The 21,894-nt window shown below is 42.9% G+C and overlaps 2 protein-coding genes across 2 annotated transcripts in view; one reads left to right on the top strand and one right to left on the bottom strand.

Annotated features, from left to right (window-relative positions):
• Positions 1 to 2,721, top strand: part of SLC22A3 (solute carrier family 22 member 3) — an 87,923-nt gene extending 85,202 nt beyond the window's left edge. The window contains exon 11 of the mRNA XM_072766759.1: positions 1,179 to 2,721. Within this exon, the coding sequence (XP_072622860.1) occupies positions 1,179 to 1,239 (61 nt within the window). The 3' untranslated portion in view covers positions 1,240 to 2,721. The remainder of the gene's footprint in view (positions 1 to 1,178) is intronic.
• A 617-nt stretch (positions 2,722 to 3,338) lies between these two features.
• The window catches only part of PLG (plasminogen), a 38,864-nt gene continuing 20,308 nt past the window's right edge, over positions 3,339 to 21,894 (bottom strand). The window contains exons 11-20 of the mRNA XM_026015977.2: positions 20,892 to 21,057; positions 16,330 to 16,511; positions 14,395 to 14,543; positions 13,324 to 13,417; positions 11,198 to 11,318; positions 9,698 to 9,772; positions 8,951 to 9,091; positions 7,961 to 8,067; positions 4,370 to 4,515; positions 3,339 to 3,748 (exon numbers count right to left, since the gene is read on the bottom strand). Of these exons, the coding sequence (XP_025871762.1) occupies positions 3,587 to 3,748; positions 4,370 to 4,515; positions 7,961 to 8,067; positions 8,951 to 9,091; positions 9,698 to 9,772; positions 11,198 to 11,318; positions 13,324 to 13,417; positions 14,395 to 14,543; positions 16,330 to 16,511; positions 20,892 to 21,057 (1,343 nt within the window). The 3' untranslated portion in view covers positions 3,339 to 3,586. The remainder of the gene's footprint in view (positions 3,749 to 4,369; positions 4,516 to 7,960; positions 8,068 to 8,950; positions 9,092 to 9,697; positions 9,773 to 11,197; positions 11,319 to 13,323; positions 13,418 to 14,394; positions 14,544 to 16,329; positions 16,512 to 20,891; positions 21,058 to 21,894) is intronic.

The raw sequence follows: 21,894 nt of genomic DNA, 5'->3' as shown, positions 1-21,894 counted from the left end.
TTTATAAGAAGACTGAAATGCTATTAGCCTCATGGCACTCTTCCCTCGTAGATTGGGAAGAGAGTAGAAGTCGACATTTTTTAAGTGCCTATATGATCAGTGGTTTCACATATGTAATTTCATTTAATTCTCAAAGTGATTTTGGGCAATTGCAGTTCATAGCCTCACTCTTTCAGGTACTGGGAAATTTGTGTTTAGATAGATTCACAACTTTTCCATGCCAGGAATGTCATTGATGCTGTCCAGTGGGCACACGTGCCTTGGTTGTGTGTATGCTTTTCTTATTTTACGCTGCATACTACTTGATGTTTTCTCTTCAGATTCTCTTTTAATGAGATGTCATCCCTCCTCCCCAGCGGTAGGCAACAATTGCTAAAAGTCTCATGAATCTTTTTCCAAACCTTTAAAACTTACAAACTGATTTCATTGTCCTGTTTCTTGATGCTATTTCAAAAAGCATGATCGACTAATCATCCCAGAACTTTCCTAAGAAAAACTTATCAGTGTATTTAAAATAAAACCATCAGCTCATATCTCAGTAGCTGGCCTGGCCAGTCAGAGGACAGGGGAACATTTGCCCATGAAGTAATCCGAACAGATTTGTACGCTTGTTTGGAAATCAAGTGGTAAGTAATGGCTTATTTCTTACCCAGAGCTCTACCTATTTTTCACCCTAGAACAATGCTACCTGAAATTCGGAGTGAGATGGAAGATTCTCTTTAAGGTTTTGCCATTTTGTCAATCAAAATTATGAAATTTACGAAAGGTGTTAAAACCGTGTGCAATCCTCTTGAGCGTTAAACCATTGTAAAGTCCTGCCTCATCCAGAAAAGAGAAACATTTTGCTATCTGTGTCTTCCTAGGCAATTGCTTGGTTTGTATCCGAGCTTGGGGGCCACGCTAGGGTGGGTGGCGTCCAGTCCTGTCACATGAAGAACTTACATGCTGCAATGCTACTTAACCCATGCCTGGGGGCCGAAAATAGGCTTTAAAAATTTTTTTTAAAAAGCCTGGAGACCGTCATTTTCATTACCTTGGAATTGGGTTTTTATGAAAAGTTATGCATGAGTGTGTTTGATCAAAACCAACTGTAACGTTGAGTAGTAGCAAGAAAACTTTGTTGGGATTAGTTGTATAATATTTCCTAAGGACTTTCTCTTTTCTCCTTGTTTTGTTAGTCCATATTCGTATAAATGTGGCAGGAAAAAGAAAACTCAAGTTTCCAGCTCTCACCTTTGAGACTCCCTGCCAAAGAAGAAAGGAAGGAACCGATGTGCCTTGCAGACACGTGTGTGTGTCCATTTCAGCTACCTTATGCTGTGCGCCTCCACGTGTGTGTTGTACTGTACAAAGACATTCAGACTATCCAGAGTATTTTTCTATAATGTGGGCTGAGTTAGGATTTATAATGCTATTGAAGTTTCTGGGAACACATAGTATGTGGCTGGTTTAGCAAAGGATCTGTTGTGTGGATAGCTCCCCCTGAGTGATTTCCTGAAGTTGGAGCAGTGTCTCTGACCCTTTGGGTTACTGAAGGACGAGAGAAGCCCTCCGCAGAGTCCCATGACCGCTCACTCCATCACAGATGCAGGATGTGCCACCTGGGGGTCTGGGAACAGGGTATAGAAATTCCTTCATCAAACCTGATCAAGGAACTCAAGCTCTGACCTGAGTGCTCCGAAGCTCCCAGGGAAGATCAGGATCTGGAGACACTGAACCTAAGGACCTTGGGCCACGTGATACTGAGCCTTCCCTTTCTCTCCTTGCTCTGACTCTGTAAGCGCTGTAGCATCTGGGCTTGTTGGCACATTCAGGCCTCATTCCATGATTCAGAACAAATCCGCTGTCCAATTTGAGGATTTGGCTCTGTTATTTCATCAGTCAGTTTTGGGCCTGAGATGATTTGGAATAGCTTGGTCCCGGTTTAGTGGACATCTAGAGCCACACACTCAGTTCCTAATTGAACAAAACCCATGGATTATGATGTCATAGGTCTTCATTTTCATCGTAAAGGGATATTTATCTTATACCTGGGAGTTCAGTTCTGTGATGCTGCCTGTGGTCAAGAGTGAAAAACACGGATTGGTCTTGTTCAATCTTGACACTTTTAACTTGTCTCGGGAGGAAGCTTACATTTTAATTTAAAAGAAAGGTCAGTTATATCCATGCTTAAAAGAATTAGCAAAAGCTTTATAACTGATTGGTCATAGACACTAATAAGGAATTTGGTCCCTTTTTTGTTACGGAGACTTTTGAAATGTGGAGCTTACATGCAAACATGTTATCTTTCTCTGTTGTTTTGCTTTATGTGTTGTATTTGTTGTATTTTCAGATTCAGAGTAAATCTGATGTAGAGTTTTTTTTAATGAATTATTTTGCGTGGACAGACAAAATGGGCACCAAGGGAAATCTTGCCAATGAAGAAGAAAATTCTATGTGAGCACATGACAATATGTACAGCGTATGTGTAAACAAGCTTTTTAATCCTTAAAGCACAACAGAGTTGAATATGAGTGTTTTCTTTTTCAACGAGGCAAACACTGCTCTTTGAGGACTTAATGCTGCAGTCACCCATTCAAGCACACTTGGGTTTTTGCTCTCTCTGCATTTCTCCTTGCTGTAAGATGACTGTTCCTCCTTGAAACTCTCACCTTGCAATTGTATTTTGAGTTGATATTTTGGTTCTGGTAACAATAAAAAATTTTCCATTGTCAAGTAAAATTAGTGTTCATTTCCTTTCTTCCTTTTGACCATGTGTCACTGTCAAACACTATTCCCATGAGACCATGTGTACTTCGTATCTGCGCAGCCAATGAGCAATGGAAATTAAGTGGTCCACCTTCAGTGTATGTTCGTTGTTCCTTCACAGGCCCTTGGTACCATTCCTGGATTCAGATGTGACCCAGAATAGCATTCAGACTCTCTACTGGTCTTGTATTACACTTGCATTGCCCAGTCCCCTTCACAGTGTACAACTCTCTGCCCAGTATCTCCTGTGCTGGGGTAACGTCAAGTTGTCAGTAACACATTTCATTCCCAAGAATAGAATTTGTTCTCATGACTCCCCATATATCCTGAAGCTCTGAAAACATTCATCTCAGTGCCAGAAATAAAGACTTTAGAGATGTATGTCAAGCTGTCTCTTGCAGACAAGATAGATATCTGAGTGACTTATTGGGACTTCTCTGCTCCTTTCTCTATGATCTTACAGTCTTCTTAGTCCTTTTTGCAACTATACCTTATAAGGAAGCGAGAAATCACCTAAGTCTATTAGAGTTACACTACTTAAAATTGGTAGGATAAACAAAGAACACGAAACCAATGAAGTTCAAAAAAAATTAAAGGAAGTACAGAGTTTATTTTCAATAAATGTTATAGATGTGTCACTTATTATTACAGAATCCAACAGTCCACGCACGGGAAACATTTATCCACAATAATACTAAAAAACGTTGAGGTTTGGCAGTAGATGGTATAAGTACAGTGTCTTGGTTTGATTACTGTCAATTATTTCTGAGCATGCTAAATTCCCTACCCGTGTTCTGGCTTCTAGGTATGTTGATGAATCACTCTGTCTCCCATCCAACTAATTATTTCTCATTATTCCTTCAATCCAAGTAACAAACCTTGACACACGAACATAGACACCAGGCTTATTGGGACGGGCACAGCCAAGACCCCAAGAAGTGACTCCTTGTAAAATGTACTTGTCCTTCTCGAAGCAAACCAGAGGTCCTCCACTGTCACCCTATATATATAGAGAGAGAAAAAAAGTCCATGTGAGGATTAAACCACCATCCTTTTATTACGGGATGTCATCCTTCTATTATCCAAATGTAAGTTTTCCCAGCATTTGAACATTCTTTTCCAATTAGAAAGGAACTTATTAATATATTATTTGAATATCTGCTGTGCTTCAGCACCTAACAAAGCATATTTAACACAACTGCACCAGTTCGTGTTCCTGGGGAGCAGCTCCCTTGTGAATATGGTACTCACCCCTTCCTGCCTTGGGGCTTCCCTTAGGCAGAGTAAATCCAAGAGCAATTTCAAAGGGGGTATAGTTGGTCTTTGTCTCACACTCTCCCTCACTTCTCTACCAGAAAGGCCATCCACCAGCATTCTCTCTAGAAGATGTGGGGGCTGTGGCAGTGATGGTACTCACCTACTCCCTTATAACTGATCTAAAACTCACCAAGAAATCCCCTTAGGTGAGCTCAATCAGAATTCAGAGACAGACCTCAAATGTTTCTGGGTAGCATTTGGACTACGGCCTTCAGTTGACAAAGCCTTCCTGAATTTGCCATTTTGGGGGATGAAAGATCTAAGAGGCCAAGACAGGACAGCAGAAGATTAACTTTGTTCTTACCTGACAACTGTCTGTGCCTCCAGCCAAATTCCCCGCGCAAAGCTCTGTCGATTTGACTCTTCCATTCAGATACTCATAGCGATTACACACTTTGTTCTCGATTACAGGCAGCTGGGCTTCCTTGAGGAGCCCCGCGCCATACGTGCCTGTGTTTAAAAAGATTAAAGAAACGGTTACTGGATCCAAAACATGCCCACAAGGAAAATTCTAGAACAACAGAGCAGCAAGGACAGATCTCTTGGTTGTCCACGAGGTTGTATAAAGTAAGAAGTCAGTTCCTGATAGTACCAGAATGCTTTTCATTGTTAACCCTTGGAGGTATAAATATATAAAATTTCATGTTCCCAAGATCTGGATTTAATAACCTGAGTTTCTTTACAGTGTTTGGGGGTATCTGTTGTTATTTTTGTTTCTTTTTTTTTTTAACTATAAAGATACATTTTTCAGTAGGAAAGAGAGATTGAGAAATACAAGTGTTACCATAACATCTATTCACTTTCAGATGCTTTTTTTCCTTTACTACTTATATCATATAGCACAATTTTATATCCTGTTTTCACACAACAGTATATAATAAGGGCTTTTTTAGAACACTACAATCTTCATAATTAGTATTTTAATGGGCAGTAACTGCTTCAGGGGTGTGGGGTTTCCTTTTGAAGGTCAGGGGAGTGTTCTGCAAACAGTGGTGGTGATTGCACAACATGGCGACTACTATAGGCCACTGACTTATACTCTACAAACAATTAAAATAGCTAATCTTACATTATATACATACTTAACCACAACATGAAGAATGGCGGTCATGTACTAGAATTAACCTTTTCAGGCACAAGTGTGTTAGGTGATGTATCTCATTTAACCCTTGCACAAAATGGATACTTCTGTCATTCCTGTCGCACAGAGAAGGTCGCCGAGACGGGGAGGGGTCATGCACTTTGCCCAAGATCACCCAGCAACTTAGTTGGAGGAGCTGGGATTTGAAACTGGGTCTGTGACGTCACTGCCCAAGTCTTCACTCCCCTGCTCCTGGGCTCCTACAGCAGCTTCCAACTTTCCACATCTTTGTTCATGCATTTTATTTATATTCCTTAGTATTTTCTTAGCACTGTTTTTCCAGGAATTATATAGACATGTTTATGGCTCCCAGTCAACATTGCCTAATTTTTCCTAAAAGGGTACAACAATGTAAAATTTCACTAGAAAAAAAAAAAAGGCCACTTTGCTCCATGCTTCTTGAGTATTTAACATTTTTTAAGTACCTGCTAATAAAATAGGTGGAAATTGTCCTAGTTCATGTCCTAATTTGCACTTCTTTTCCAATCAGGAGGAGTAAACACTGTCTCGTGTGCTTGTTTTACTCGTTGTATTTCTTCTTTTGTGAAAAACTACTTTTGTTTTCTCACGTTGGCAAATCAAAATGGAACACTTGCAAACCTGCCAAAGGAAATGCTGCTTTTCCAGATAGACACACCCGGGCACGACTCCGTGTTTTCACAAATAAATCAGTTTTCCAATTCTGCAAGGCCAGCTTTAATGCATTTTGAAAAAAAAAAAAAAAAAATCTGCCAGCGTGGAACAGCCAAGAGATGAGGTGCTATTTCTTCTCCGAAGACTTTAAGTACATTTGGATAACTGTCTTGAGTTTGGAAAACTCACGCTGGATCCAGAGTTGACAGGAGCACATAAGAGGGAAGGAGAGGCTTGTCCCAGGCCTGGCTGGGCAGAGGCCTGGTGGAGGAAGTGACCAAGGAAACATTGGCTGGGGGGTGAGGGGGGGTGCACTACTCGAATTGAGTCTATGTATGGAGGGACCAGCCTTCTCAATGTTTTGCTGAAAATTAATTTATCCAAACGTCTTGCTCTTGCATCTGCTTTCTGAGCCAGCTACATCCTGATGCTGGTGACAAAATCTACCCCCAGTTGACAGGAAATCGATGTGGTCTGTGTAGAAGTGCTGCCATCTGGTGGCTACAGAGGAGATGGCACTTCTGAGGGCGGGGAGGCTGAAGGTGACCCAAGGAGGAATTTGATTTCAGGGAGAAGTAGGAGCCCTGAAAGCTGATGCGGGGTGAACCCGAATGAGCCCCTGGGCCTGAATGCTTTCCTTGCCTTGAAATATCAAAGTCAGGGAAAGCCTGGAGACCAAAGGGGAGAACAGGAGTGCTCCCACTGAGAAGCTTATTATTGACATCCAAGAAAATCCATTAACAGGCAGGACATCTGCTTTCTGACTCCTCCTGGTCCAGTGCATATACTGAGAATGGTCTCCCAGGGCCGTGAGGGTGAGGCCAGCATAGATGGGGGAGCCTGGCACAAGGTGGTGGTGAGGAAAGCGTGGGTGGTGGGTGGAACAGATGGGCGGCAGGTGGGCTTCGAGGGGTCCAGCTCTCCACCAGCTGTGTGCAAGCTCTTCCCAGGGTGCATGGCCCTGCATGCACCCTGGGAAGCCTCGGATCCCTCATTTGCAAAATGGGGGAGGAAATACCAAAGTGATAGAGGTTTGTGGTGTTTCTTTTTTTTTTTAAGTGCAAAACACTGGAACAGCCAGTCACATCCATGGTGTCCACGGTGACCGCTTCGCTTCTGAAGTTTCCCTTCACATCTCAATGCTCACAGACCCCAAAATACAAAAAAGGAGGAGAGCGTGCAAAATTCAGGAGATGGGATTTTACAAATGTAGGAAAAATTCAGTAAGAAGGAAGACAAATTTGAAGTGATTTAGATCGGTCGTTTTCACCTTTTTTTTTTTTTTTAAACCACAAAACCTTTCTGGAAGTGAAAGCGAGTGTAGAAGAATAACGTATAAGGCACAACTTGAAAGCCAGGGTTTTACAGCTGAGGGCTTCCAGGCCACATGGCCCAAAGAGATCAGGTGACTTGTCCCATTTGCCCAGCCAGTGGCAGAGCCAGATCTACTCTGTGGGGCTCCTGACTCCCATTCTGTGCCCTCTTCAACACATAGCAGAAAGTGAGGCAGAGATGGAAGACATCCTTACAATGTTTCGAGGCCCAAGTCTGATGGGTGTGGTTACTATCAGGGCATACTGCAAAGAGAAGACAGGGTCCCCAAAATGCAGTACGGGTGCTGATACAGGACCCGGCATAAGTGTTTCCCCTCTCGTGCACACCCCAGATGCCATCCTAGGACCAGGACCTTCTTTCTGTCCCCTAGCTGCCAGGCTGTCCCACCACCAACAGTCCCTGCACACATACAACAGGAATGTAGGTATTTGGGGAGATGAGCCTCACTGTAATTTTTGGTGTTGTTGCATACCATGTTTGGGAGCTCAGTATAGCTAACTTCACATGGTAAATAATCAAACACCCTTAACTTGTAGGCTTGTTTCAAAACCCTACTTACCCAGGGATTTGATATTAACATTGAATTTGTGGGCCAAGAGACTCAGAGAAACACTACCCCATCCATTACCCATGTTCCTTAATGACTGAATATGGAGACTTAGGCAGGAACTCAAAGTCAAGAGAGGTGGACTTCATTCACCAGTAGAAATTTGCACAAATGGACATTCTCCCATGTAGGCTAGAGGTCTAAACCAATTCCTGTGTGAGTCATGGGACTTAGCTCACCTTGGGTTTCTCCCCAGCCAGTGATGTAACATAATGTCCGGTCAGCAACCACATAATTTGGGGGTGGCAGACAAGCTGGGATTACCTTTGAGGTGATGACAGCAGGGCTGAAAGAAAACCATCCAAAGTTACATGTACCCACCCCACTAGGCTACTTGTGCCATTCATCCACTGGACGTTCACAACAAGATGCCATGTGCCCAGAGCCCCAGAATCCTCCAAGCTGGTACTTCTTATTTCACTGACACAGTGCAATGCAGAAAACAAGCCTCCCCCTGTGCTGGCCTGGCCCATCCTCACCACTATCGGCATCGTCCCACTGCCATCTGGAATCCACCAGATATGGCGCCTGTGTTCCTTGTGCTTTTTGGACTCGCCCAAATGTGCCTGTTCTCAAAATAGCTGTTCATTTAGTTTCCTTTGTTGGGACCTGTTTCCAAATATCACGAACTTTAAACAACATAAGCAAATTTGTCATCTTCTCAGACTTAATAAAATTCTATCTCAACAAGGAAAATAAAACCAAGGATAGGAAGAATTTGCATTTATAAATTGTGTGTGTGTGGGTCTGTGTGTGTTTATATTGTAGCTTTTTTAAGTGCTTTGAAATACAAAATTTCATTGGATTTTCCCCCAACATATTATCTTGAAGGAACAGTCAACAAAGAAGAATTGAATAATTCTGTGATTATGTTAGCTGACCGGCAAACATTGAGAGTTTCAGGAGGAACCATGTACTTCAAGTTTCAGCTTACTCTTTTTCCACCTGAGCATACTGAATCCTGATGTCTTTTTTCAAGAGCATAGCCTGTGTGTGGTAGAATGGGGCCAAGCTCAGATTTTCTCTGTTCCCCAAAGTCCTCATGCCTTTCGTGTCCTGGACGGTGCCCCTCCCTGCCTATCCCCCACAACCCTGTTACACCCATGAAACCCGGACATAAACTAATGTTTTCACTGCTCTTGGGGTAAAAACCATGGGTGAGCTAGTACCTGCTCAGCTTCAACAAGGCGATGTCTGCACGTGTAGGCTCCAAGAACAGCTTGGACACCTCTATCTCCTGAACATGTGATTCAAGATCAGCTTCTTTATGTGCACCCAGGATGACCTTATATGATGCAGGCCTCGAGGATCTAGGAAAGATGGTGATGGTGACATCAGGAGCAAAACAATGTGCCAGCCCCTTATCAGGTGCCCTTCTGAGTCATAAACATGGCTTCTTCTCCCTACTTGGCTACCTATAATCAGCAACCTCTGAGTGGCAAGAAACGAAGTTCACTATTTGCCTAAGTCTGGCCACTAAGGAATGCTCTTGGGGCTGCTTTTGGTCTGACCACAGAGAAAGAATGAAATCAATAGTGAAATCAGCCCAAGAGCAGACACCCATGTCAGGACAACCGGGAGGACGAATGCCTGCCACAGTGAGCAGGTCTGCCATTGACCCAGGCCTGCAAACTTACCTGCCCTGGGTCTTCCTTCTTTGTTTCTCTCTAGAAATGCTCCCCTCCTCTATCATCCAATGGCCCTAGAAATTCTGCTTCAGCCTTCACATCTGCTCCCTGGTCCCTAAGTGTCACTGCCATGGTCCTAGTGACACTGCCTAGTTTCACTGCCAAGGAAGGAAGGAAGGACGGAGACACTGAAAGAAAGGAGGGAGGAGAGCAAAAAAAGAGAGGGGCGAGGAAGAAGGCAAGGAGTCTTTAGGATAAGTCCTCATATCCATTGTCCCCTAGACATACCTCTCCAGGCAATGGGCTGCCGTCAGCACCCACTCTGGGGATATTAAAGTCCCTCCACAGAAGTGCTTTCCATATCTAGAAGGAAAACATGCCAAAATTATAGTTCAAATCTGATGATGTATTCTATAGGAAACTAGAAAGAAGAGTTCACTCAATTTTTATAATGTTGATGTTCTCAAAGAAAAAGACTACGAGCCCATCATCAGGATGGCAAGGTGTGCTTCAGTAGTGGGTTTTCTAGAAGGTCTCATCCTCACCACACTTGAGATGGTTGGGGGAGGCTGAAGCACAGCTTGTCCACAGGACAGCAAAGCTGCAAGGCTGCAATAGGAAGCCCGTGTGCATGGTTTAGACTTGTTGGCTCTGGACTCCAACAGAAGTGACCAGCCAATGATCATCCTGTTGAGGCCTCTTTTATTTTTTATGACAAGATTTATGCAAGGCTTGATGAGTCATTCTTCAGAGAGCCAGACATGACTCTAAATAGCTATGACTCATGGGAATCTGCTCATTTTACCCTCTTGGTGTGAGCCACTCCGCGTGATGCCCATCATAACGAAAGGGACAGAAATTCTAAGTTTCCAAGAGCAGGCATGATAATAATCAGTCAGGAGACAGACCACAGCACAGTTTGGGAAAGAAAGAATTTGAAGATGTGAAAGGTGAAGGTCTGTATAGCAAGGACTTAATAAATGAGAAGGCAAAGAGAAGAAAAGTCAACTCAACAAAAAAAATGAAATGTACTGAAATCAAGTTTATCGATGGACTCTCACACAGTTAGGGGAGGAAGGCAACTGAGAATGGCAACTGAGCACATATGTGCGCCTTGGTGCAGAAATGAGATGATGAAGCAACATGAAAAGCACATTTCACACACGTGCTTTTTTTTGAAACATCCAGGAAAACCAAACTTATTAGAAGCTCATGCCACTGAAACAATCACCCAAACTTTCTGGGTTCCATAGAATTGGAACTGATCACTCTTAAATTATGGTGATCCTAAACTATCCTACACTGAAGGGGGTGTGCTTGTGAGTGAGTGGGCATCCTCTGATTAAATTCAATAATTCACAAAAGTATAAAAAAAAGAGAATCTTTTCAGTGAAAGATGATAGATAATTTTGTCCGTGCCTCTCCCAACATTCCACATTTCTAAAAATATCTCATTTCCTTTGTCTTACATAGAGACAATGGACCCTCCAGGCATCTCCAATACTTTTCCAGTAAGATTGGAGCTTGGGGTAAATTGCTACATCTGTAGATTTCAACAGTAGCTGCCCAAATCAAGGAAAATATTCCAATTTGGGTTATTTTCAAAGTAGAGAACCTAGAAAAATGTAACTTTTTTGAATTCATAGTTTTTCCTTCCTCCTAAGAAGAGTGTATAAGTATCAAGGCAAGTGCTGATACCTGAGCTGTGTGCACTGAGTATGGATGTAGAAAGGTTTTGCAGGGCTTACACAGAAGAATGGAACTCAGTGTTTCTGGAAATGCTGTTACCTTAGTCTAAGACTGATTTGCCAGGGCCAGGAATGTGGGTTGGCCACGCACCCACCTACGACCCTTCCAGGACATTTCTTTGGCTCCACCTGGGGCTTTCCGCAATCGAATGAAGTGGACACTGTGTCGCAAAGTGAAGAAGAGAATTACATTTAAAGAAGCAAAAGCAATTCTGCATAAACAACTCAAGGTCATGGCCAAAGCACTGAGGTTGTGACATCTCAAAGCCCAAACTAAATAGCAAGGTCATAAGCACCTTTTGGGATATTTTTTCCTAGGTTTCAGAAGTGACAGTAGACAACACAGAACCTTCTTCTTTCAGGAAAATATAAGTACCTCTGTGTTATTTTGGGGCAAAGGGATTAAATAAATTGGTAGAGTTAGGTGTTAGAGTGAGACCTTTGCCGAGAGAACCCTGACAGACACCAATTGTTATTCTGACGACGTGATATATCAAGGTTCCCATCTTCATCACCATCATCATCGTCTTTTCTGTCATCATCATTGTCATCTGAACTACATAGAGTTTACTAAAAACCATAGTTGTCATCCCCGTTGAAAGACACTATGGGTATTTCTTTCATGTGAAGCTCTACGTGTGCATATATGTGCACGTGTGTGTGTATGTGATTGTATGGAACAAAGATAACTGTCCTGAACGTCTCTCAGCCAGCTTCTGGATGGGACTTCCAGAAGCTTCCCAAGACTATGCCAGTGCACTGTGGATGACTTACATCCACTTGCCCGTATGCTCTATCTACCTCCTACCTTTCCACCTAGACAAACGGGGTCATGCCCCATCTTTGGTACCACTCACTAATGCCCAAACAGCTCCAGCCTCTAGAAGGCAAGAGTATCTGCTGGTGGCCAAAGGCTGCATCTGGGAAGTTACTGTACTTCTCCCCCATGGGAATCGAGAAGCATCCTCCCAACTGTGGCGTCCGTGGCAGGAATGTCAGGTGATAGGATAACTTAAAGGCAATCCTGCCAAATAGGCCGCCTGTCCAACCTGGAAAACCAAGGCCATACGAGGCAGTAAGGTCTACCAGGAGGGGCGGGGCTGAGGATTGGGAGCCACCAGCTGAAGCGGCCTAACCAGCTAAAGAGGCACTAACCCCATTCAGGGACTTGCAGATGAAGGGGTTGCCAAGAGAGCTTCTATAGAACAGAGAAAACAGCCACTTGAGAAAAATTCAGCTGTAAGTTCACCCTAATTCCAGACAAGCAGCCAGGTGAAATCTTGCCCATCACCCTGGCCTCTCCTTCCCCCCACTGCTCTATGCCAAACTGCCCCCCAACTGCCTCTGCAGGCTTGTCTTCGGTGCCTTTGCAGCCAGGCTTCTCCCTCCCCAGCCCTGGCCCCTCTGTATGGCAGACACAAGCACATGCAATGAAGCCATGCAATCAAGCAAAGTAGTCCAGCCTGGTTTTCTGCAACCAAGACTAATTCTGTTTGCAAAGATAGGTCAGCAGATAGTAAAAATAAGGTCCAGATCAAAGGGTCTCACATTGTTCTCCAGACCTACCCAGGGATGTGTATTCCAAACCTTTCTCCCTTCCCTGATTCAAGCTTCTTGCTCCCTAGAAAATCTCAGGGAAATGAGGAAAGAAGCCACACAGGCTTTCTTTAAGTGATGTGGCCAAAGTACGGGTAATGAACTGTAATTTTAGGATAAAGGAGATTTGGGGCTTAGTAAAAATTGATATTACGTCTCATTGAATTCTCAGAATGACATTGTATAGGTTTACAATGTACATTGAATGTTTGTATAATTTTTTTACTTCTCAGCCACTGAAAGGGAGAGTTTCCTATCCGGGGACTGGACTTATATTTGTTTTTCAGGCATTCCAAGAGGGACATGGAGAGTTCAGTGAGAGCATCCTGAGGCTGATTAGATCACCTATTTGCTCTTTTGAAGGACTGTGCATTTATTTAAAGTGTTAGGGAAGGGCGACTCCCTAACAAATGGGATCATAGGAGGACAGATTCAAGCGGCCTAGGATGAAGAGAGGGCAGCTCGCCTGAAATGCTCAGCAAAAAGTCCTCCTTTTGCAAATCCATACCAGGGATGTGATGCTGCATTTATCTGAGAAGTCATTTCCTTACAAGAAGGACAGCAACCTACCACACTGAGGCACATCACAGTAGTCAAAAAGTTTTCTTTGATTCATTGTGTAGCACCAAGGACCATTGACATCACCATCAGGATTACGGCAGTACTAAAAAAAAAAAAAAAAAAAAAAAAGAATAAGACTGGTATAGAGGGGACTAGGCCCAGGGGAACAGAGAAGGTGTTCTGACAGACATTTCCCTGAAAGTCCTTAGAAGATGAAAGGTAGTGTTCCTAGTTTTTTGTGGTGGGAGACAAAGTTATTCTTTAGGATGTTACAAGCTTCTGACTCAGCATATGCCATTAGTCACATCTCCCTTCTTCAAAGAAGCTCCTTCTGTGAGTGACTCTCCTGGAAGGAAGGTGGAGATCCCAAGGGGTCCTGAGGTAGAGATGACATCAAGGGGCCTCCCCTCCAGCAGCCCGTGTCAGCAGACCTCTGAGAGAGCAAGCAGTAGAGGACCATGAGACATGACTGACCCGTCATGTCCCTGCTTCACATCAGCAGTTGACTACCCAATGACACCTGTTTGCTCTTGGCTCAGAAATTACTCCCAAGAACTGTGCACATTCCGTGGTTCAAGCCACAGGAAGGCAATGTCTCCCTCTCCTCTACCTACCCCCAAGGTAAACCGGTCCCACAGAGTGTGTGACTAGAGGAAATCCTACTGTGTGGAGTCCTAGTGGCCCATCCACATTTTCTTCTAGGAGCTTGGCGCTCCTTCTCCAAGCCCATCCCTTGTCTCGACTAAAAGGTCATGAAAGCCATCCTTGACCACCAGAACATGGAAGACAAACACTAGAAACTAGACACAGCACATAATATGAGCAGCAAGCAGGGGATGTCACAAATGCAAACAACAGGAGGAACCTGTGGACAGAGGTCACAAGCATAGAAGTCTGCTTGCCTGTGCAAACCATAGTGGCCGTGCTGGTGGCAGTCACGTGGAGGCTTAGTTCCTGAGACCTCTCATAATCCCCCTGCCACCACCAAGGACCGGCTGACTTGCTGTAACATGGGACCAGTGCTGTTAGCAAAGATTGGTCAGCAAAAAGCAAAACCAAGTCCAAATCAAAGTGGCTTACGTTTTTTTCCAGACCAGCCTGTGGATTTGTCTCTGGAGTGAAAATACTGTGTCTGTGGGGCTCCTGGGCAGCCCACTCCTGGCATGGGATGCCCATCACAGTGGTTGCCTTCTTGCCCCGGTATCCTTTGCCGTTCCCAAACATGCAGTCTGTAAGGAAGAGGAAATGGGCAGTTATGTGTTACCTCCAGACCCAGGATGGTAGGGAAGATAGGCCGTCGTGCTAGGACTCTCTAATGACCGATTCTGTGGTCACATCCCTAAGGCGCTGGAATGCTGACAATTACAGTGAACACTGCCTATTTTACCAGGTTACTAAAAACGCCTGGGAAATAATCAGAAGCCAAAATGTTAGCGTGGGAATTTTGGCCAGGACACTAAGAGAGTCAATTTTATAATAAGCTGAGTGGTGAGACAGCACCCGGAGGATTCGCATAAAGCAGATGCTGCGGTGAACTGTCAGATGACCCTCAAACACCTGGTTCTCAAGGCTGGGTTAAAAAAAAAAAGAGTGCAAATTAGAAAGGATTATTATCCAAGACACTATTTTGGCTAGAGCTGGGCTGTGAGTTCCCATCCTTTGGCATGAAGGGCTTCATCAGCAGCCGGCTTGGGGCTCCTCCTCCAAGCCCATCCCTTGTCTCGAGCCTAGGGAAAGGAGGCTTCCACAAAAACCCTCGGAGAACATGATGCATGTCCCATAAGGGGACCCAGGGCACCAGTGCTCTGATGGCCACTTGAAAAATCCAAAATGCAGAAGCTGGGCCAGCTAGCTTCTCTGCCCGTGGTCTGCAAGCCCGATGTTTGCCAGGACCGGGGTAAGGGAGTTACCCACGCACCAGATGGGGGGAGGGCACCTGGGGGAACCATGGTAGGCCATCTCAAGACTCACCCATGAGGGACACCCAGATGGGCATGGAGCCCGAAGCATCACCAAGAGAGAGGGAAGAGAGAGGTACCAGCCTGTTCAAGGAAGACTGGGCCAGGTTCTCCTCTGCGGAGCAGCCAAGCCCACTCAGGACAGAGAGGGGTGCCAACTTCAAACCAAAGTTCTCGTTTTAACCCCCACCATCTGCAGGCTTTTGAATTATCTGAAAGCGACCAGGCAAGTCACAGAGCTGGAGTTTTCATGCTGGGGCCGGGGGTAAGACAAGCACGGAAGCAGGTGCTAAGCACTCAGAGCGGCTCCCCGAGGGCCAGGGAAGCACAGGAGGCTGTGATTATTTCCTGCCTCCATCTCTGTGCTCAGTGACCCTGCAAGCCACATATCCATTTTGCCAGGTTCGTGCTGGAGAGCCGGGCTTGACTGTCCTGCGAGCACTCCCAGTTCAGTCTGTTCAAAACCAAGTTAATTGGGATCCCTGGGTGGCGCAGTGGTTTAGCCCCTGCCTTTGGCCCAGGGCCTGATCCTGGAGACCAGGGATCGAGCCCCATGTCAGGCTCCCTGCATGGAGCCTGCTTCTCCCTCTGCCTGTGTTTCTGCCTCTGTGTGTGTGTGTGTGTGTGTGTGTGTGTGTGTGTCTCACGGTGTCTATCATGAATAAATAAATAAAATCTTAAAAAAACAACAACAAATTAATCATTTCTATGTCTTCGTGGGGGAGGCAAGGATTTGGTGTTCTAGCAGGTACCATTGCAGCCGGCGCTGCCATCCTCCACCTCTCAATCCACGCAGGCTCGAATTTTATCCATCCCTCCAAACCACTTGGTTTTCAAGTCCTAAAAACACAGCCCCCCCCCCCCCCCCACGTTTCACCAGCAATAGTGGCTCTGGCTGCCCCGGATCCCGGGTGCCACGCCAGGCTGGCCTCCACTTGGCAGATCCTGGGCTGCGCTCGGTTCCCTGGAGCAATGAAGCGCTCTGCCTCCGTTAGACGGGCCTCCTCTTATCATCTCCGTGCCCAGGTGGCCAGAGGCCTGGGCACAGATATCCCACCTGATTCAGAAGGCTCCTGTCCGCTCGGAACTTGGGGCACAGCGGGGGAGTTGGTGGCACTCGCCTCCGAGTCTAAGCATTTTCTCAAGTTACAGAACTCCCAGCGCACAGAGGGGTCGGTGGTGTAACACCAAGGGCTTTTGTCAGCGTCGGGGTTCCTGCAGTAGTTCATTGTCAGGCCACTGTAAATTCCACAACACAGGTCAGGAGGGTGGAGAATCTTCCAGGGCACCCCGCACCCTCAGCCTTTTGTCATAATAGAGTGCTAATCAGTGACTTTAAAACATTTCCATTAAAGATACTGCACATACCAGTTATTATTATAATGCAACAGACAAATGGCTCTCAACTTCCGAACTGGGCGCACTGAAAACATCGATTATAATTTTTATCTCAAAAATCAAACCTAATATGTGCTCCATATAAAAACTGAAATAGGGCAGCCCGGTGGCTCAGCAGTTTAGCGCCACCTTTGGCCCAGGGCCTGACCCTGGAGACCCAGGATCGAGTCCCACGTCGGGCTCCCTGCATGGAGCCTGCTTCTCCCTCTTCCTGTGTCTCTGTCTCTCTCTCTCTCTCTGTCTCTGGTGAATAAATTAATAAAATATTTTAAAAAAACTGAAATAATATATGTGTGTAAATGAAAGTACCCAAATGTCTTCCTTTCCACGGGCAGGAGTCGTACATCTCCCAGAGATAACCAATACTGGATTTAAAGCTCACGTTTTAGAATGTTTTCCTATGCGTGTACAACTATGTCTATATCCCTCTGTAGGAACGCATAGAGCTGTATAAGTTGAAACTAAAACTTATTTCCCCGAGGGGTGACATCATGAAGACACTCTTTGGCCAGTCCCCTCTGTCCACTGACTCACAGTGTTGCTAAAACGCTGTGCACTGGGACACCAGGGTGGCTCAGGGCGTGATCCCGGGACCCGGGATCGAGTCCCACATTGGGCTCCCTGCTGGGAGGCTGCTTCTCCCTCTGCCTGTGTCTCTGCCTCTCTCTCTGGGTCTCTTATTATTCTGATGGCAATAGCCAATGGGCTATTGTGGTTATAACTTATCTCCTTGATGGCTAAGATATTGAGAATTTTTTTAGGTACTTAATGGCCACTTGTATATCTTCCCTGTGGAATGCCAGAGGAAGTTCTGTCCATTTTTATTAGGTAGGAAAAATATTTATATATTCTGGATGTAAGCCACGTCAAATATATGCATTGAGTATATTTTTCTCCCTGTCTGTGACATATCCATTTTTTTTAATAGTGACTTTTGGTGAACAGAAGTATTCATTTTGTTAAAGTCCAGATTAGACATGTTTTTCCTTTTATTCCATCTTTTAGGTCCTGTCTAAAAATTTTTGCCTTCCTGAAGGCTATGAAAATATTCTTTTATGTTTTTGCCTGGAAGCTTCATATTTCAGCTTTGGTTTTAGCTTGTACCTTCAGGTTGAAGGACTTATCTAATGTGAGATAAGAAGAGTCAAGGATTTGGTTGTTTTGTTTTGTTTTTCTGTATGGCTATCCATTTGTTCCAAAATCATTTTGAAAAAGATTTCCTATTCCTACTGCTTTGCTTTGCCATCCATATTGAAAATAAACCGTATTTAAATATGGTAAATATATACAGGTCTGTTTCTGGAATGTTCGTTTCTCTATTTGTGTATATTTCCACCAGTACCATTGTGTCTTGATAATACACTTTTATCATAAGTCTTTAAATCAGGGTGGGTAAGTCCTCCAACTTTGGTCTTCTTCTATAGATTGTTTTGGTGATTCTAGGTCCATTGCATATAGATTTTGTCTTTTTCCCCCCCAAAAAAGAAAAAAAAGCAACAGGAATTTTGCTTGAATGTATGTTGAATCCAAAATCCAATTTGGTAAGAATTAATGTTGATTCTTTTAATCCACAAATATAGTATATATTTATTTAGATCTTTTAAATTTTTCTCAATATTTTACAGTATGTAGCATATAGCTCTTATAAACATTTTCTTAAATTTATCATTAAATACTTCATTTTTTATACCATTGCCAGTGATTTGTTCTAAAATTTTTCTTTTCCAAGTGGTTATTTCTGGTATAGATATACAATAGATTTTGTGTATTGAAATTGTATTACTTTTGTATCTTTTGATTTTGCAAAATTCACTTATTTTTGTCCTTAGGATTCTGCATCTATTAATCTAGTTTTCTGTGAATAAAGACAGATGTACTAATTCCTTTCTAAACTTTAGGCTCTTTTTTTTTTCTCAATTTTACAGAGAAAGTATTAATCTTTCCTCATTAACATATTAGCTGGAAGATTTTTGTAGATTGTCTTGATCAAGTTGAGGAGTTTCCCTTCTATTCCTAGTTTGCTAAGACTTTTTACAATCATGGATAAGTGTTAAATATTGTCTAATGTTTTCCTATATCTATTTATACAATCATATGATTGTATAGTATCATACAAAAAAGTGGTTTTTTTTATTCTGTTAACATATTGGATTATGTTGATTGTTTGTAAATGTTAAACCAAACCTGGATTCATTTTACTAATTTTAGTTAAGTCTTTTTGTCTATATTCACAACAGAAAATGTTCTGTAGTTTCTTGCAATATTCTTGTCTACTTTTTGTATCTCAGTTTTTTGGGCCTCACAAATTGAGTTGAGAAGTATTCCCTCCTCCTCTATTTTCTGTAAGCAATTATAAGGGATCAGTATTAACTATCCTTGAATATTTAATAAAATTTGATAAATTTTAAAATTCTATTTATGGTTCATTGAGCTTCTTGAACCTATAAGTTTATAATTTTCTTCATATTTGGAAAATTTTTCAGCCATCTTTGCTTGAAGTATTTTTTCTGTTTCAACATCTGTTTCCTCTCCTTCTGGGACTTGATTTAAATATATATTAGACCTTTTGAAGAGATCCTTGAAGTTCTGTTTATTTTCTTTCAGTTTTTGTTTTGGATTTGTACTGCAGGTTGTATAGCTTATACTGCATTATTTTCAAGTTAACTTTTTCTTCTGTAATGTCTAACCTGATGGTAAGGCCATCTAATGAATTTTTTATTTAAGATATATTTTTTAAGTCCTGTCTTTTCCATTTGGCTCTTTTATAGTTCTCTTTTCTCTTTAGAATGTCCACTTTTCTCTTTTATATTCCTATTTTCCTTCAAATCCTTGAACACAATCATAATATCTTTTAAAATTTCTGTCTACTTATTCCATCATTTCTATCATTTCTGGGTCTGCTTGTTTTGACTGATTTTTCTCCTGGCACTGAATCACATTTAATGTTATCTTCATATGTCTGGTATTTTTAAATTTGTGCCAGGCATTGTAGATGCCACATGACTGACTGGATTTTGTTGTTTTCCTCTAAAGATAGTTGAATTTACATGTGGCAAACAGCTAATTTACTACTAGATTATTCTGATTCTCTTAGGGTTGCTTTTAAGCTTTGGTGGGGTGTTTCTAGAATAATCTTTATTTTAGGAATACACTAATTCTACTCCTAAAGTGTGATTCTTCTAGAGTCTCTACTGGATGCTTACGGTGTTCCATGAAGTCTCTCCTCTCTGGATAGTCAGAATTTCAAGCCTCTGAACATAGAATCTCCCAATGTTGTGTGGGTTCTATAATCCCCATTCATCTCACCACTCCCTGGTAGTTGTTTCTTCCTCATGGTTGTTCTTTGTCCCATGAACTTTGTGGAATCTCTCCCTGTGTGTGTGCACCCGTATATTCAGCCAAAGATTTAAGGAGAGCTGTGTGTATTAGTTGAGCTCCTTCTCTACACTGATCTTTTCTTATTATTACCCAGCCTACAAAATCATAGCTGCCTCAGTAAGCCCAATTACTAATTTACTACTAATAATTTATTTCACTTTCTAAAGGTTCTCAGTCCTGTGATAACTGTTGTCCATCAGGTGCAAACAGTTTTCCCCTACATTTTGTAAATGTTTATGGTGGGAATGCTGCTCTTTGCCCATCTACCTGTCCATTTTGCCTATCAGCATCTGTATACTTCCTAGCACTCATATGCCCTCCTGCTTTTGCTCTTTATGTCCTGGCAGCTCATACACTGCAGACCACTTGTGCTCAGGACCCATATATTACTACAACTTAAGTGATATATACTGGATAATATATATATTCAAGTATATAGATATTTGTGGTCCAATGACAAACACAAACTTCATTTCAGGGGTTGCAGGTTGGAATAATAAGATTCCATAGTTGAAAGATGCATGGGTCTTTAGTAGGTCTGTGGAAGTGGAATAGTACTGTTTCTAAGTTTTTGGTCTTTTGGTCTCCTGAGCTTTCCACTAGCATGAACTCAACACCTTTATACATCTCCTCTTTCTTTCACAGAAGTACTCAAGAAAGATAACCAGTCTGTAACTTCTCCTTTTTCAGAGCTTTTGCTCAAAAGCAAGGTGCCCAAGACATTTGCCTCATATTCTGGAGCCAAGATAAATTTGATTCTAAGATGTTAGTTTAAAGCATGGACCTTCAAACAGAAATTTACATTGGCTATTGTTCCCCTCATGGTAAAAATCAAAGACATACGCCTCCGGGAAGTGTGCTGGGGTCTTCTCATGTCGGTGTGGTGTCATAGATGACCAAGACTGACATTTCCTTCCTGTGATAGTAGTGGATGATGTGCCTCGATAACTCTGCCCATTGCCATGGTAGCACTCCTGGACCACAGGAGTTTGTTCAGGTGGCACTGAAGCTGAAATAGAAGATAATCAACTAAGTAATCACTAGAACAGATATGTGAAGCAATTGATGGCACAAACAGAACTATAGTCTCTGGGAATTAATTTTGCTTTCTTTTCCATATTGGGAGGCAAATGGACTTGCAAAGAAAACAATATCTCCATCACACTGTAGAACTTTAATGACTTAATTTTTCTTGCAAATATTTAATTAAAGCTCAGGAAAAAAACACATGGGTCAGAGTGCTTTTAATTGGAAATTGCACTCATGTGCAATTCTTGTTTATGGATGTCTACTGAGTGTTCATGAGAACAATTGGGTAGGAGCTCAGACATACATTCAGTAGTGCAGGCTGCATGTGGCAAGTGGTTTCCAGTGGGGGCAGAAATGATATCCTTGTATGGGTTTCCCCAGACCTTTTCTTTATACAAAGCCAAAGCCTTAAGCTGCTAGGAGATGGGACAGAAAATAGTTCCACATCCAAGCATGCAAGCAAAATATCCCTTGCCTCTCAGGGAGGGGCAGAGGCAAAAATATATTCTCCTCTAGGGGAGGCCTGGGAATTCTTTTGTGCCAAGGATCTTTCACTGATGTGGAGCAGAAGTCTGCTACTTTTCTACTTAAGAATCACCACAGATACAAGTTAGAATTTAGTTCCATGGAAAGAAGGGAGAAGAACATTAAGAAAACACTACCTTCAAAGCCTATGTGCATAGAGCCCATCTAAGACTGAGGGTAGATCAGGAAGGTAGAGAATGCCCACCCCCATCAAGAGCGTAGCATTGAGAAACAAGTAATTTTATAGCAGTTTGTCACAAAAGTCTGGCTTGGAGCAAGACCCCTTCGTGGT

The sequence above is a fragment of the Vulpes vulpes genome, chromosome 1 (genome assembly GCF_048418805.1).
Source record: "Vulpes vulpes isolate BD-2025 chromosome 1, VulVul3, whole genome shotgun sequence".
NCBI lineage: Eukaryota > Metazoa > Chordata > Mammalia > Carnivora > Canidae > Vulpes > Vulpes vulpes.
The sequence above is the reverse complement of the archived record's forward strand: the minus strand, read 5'-3'. Positions and strand labels throughout refer to the sequence as shown.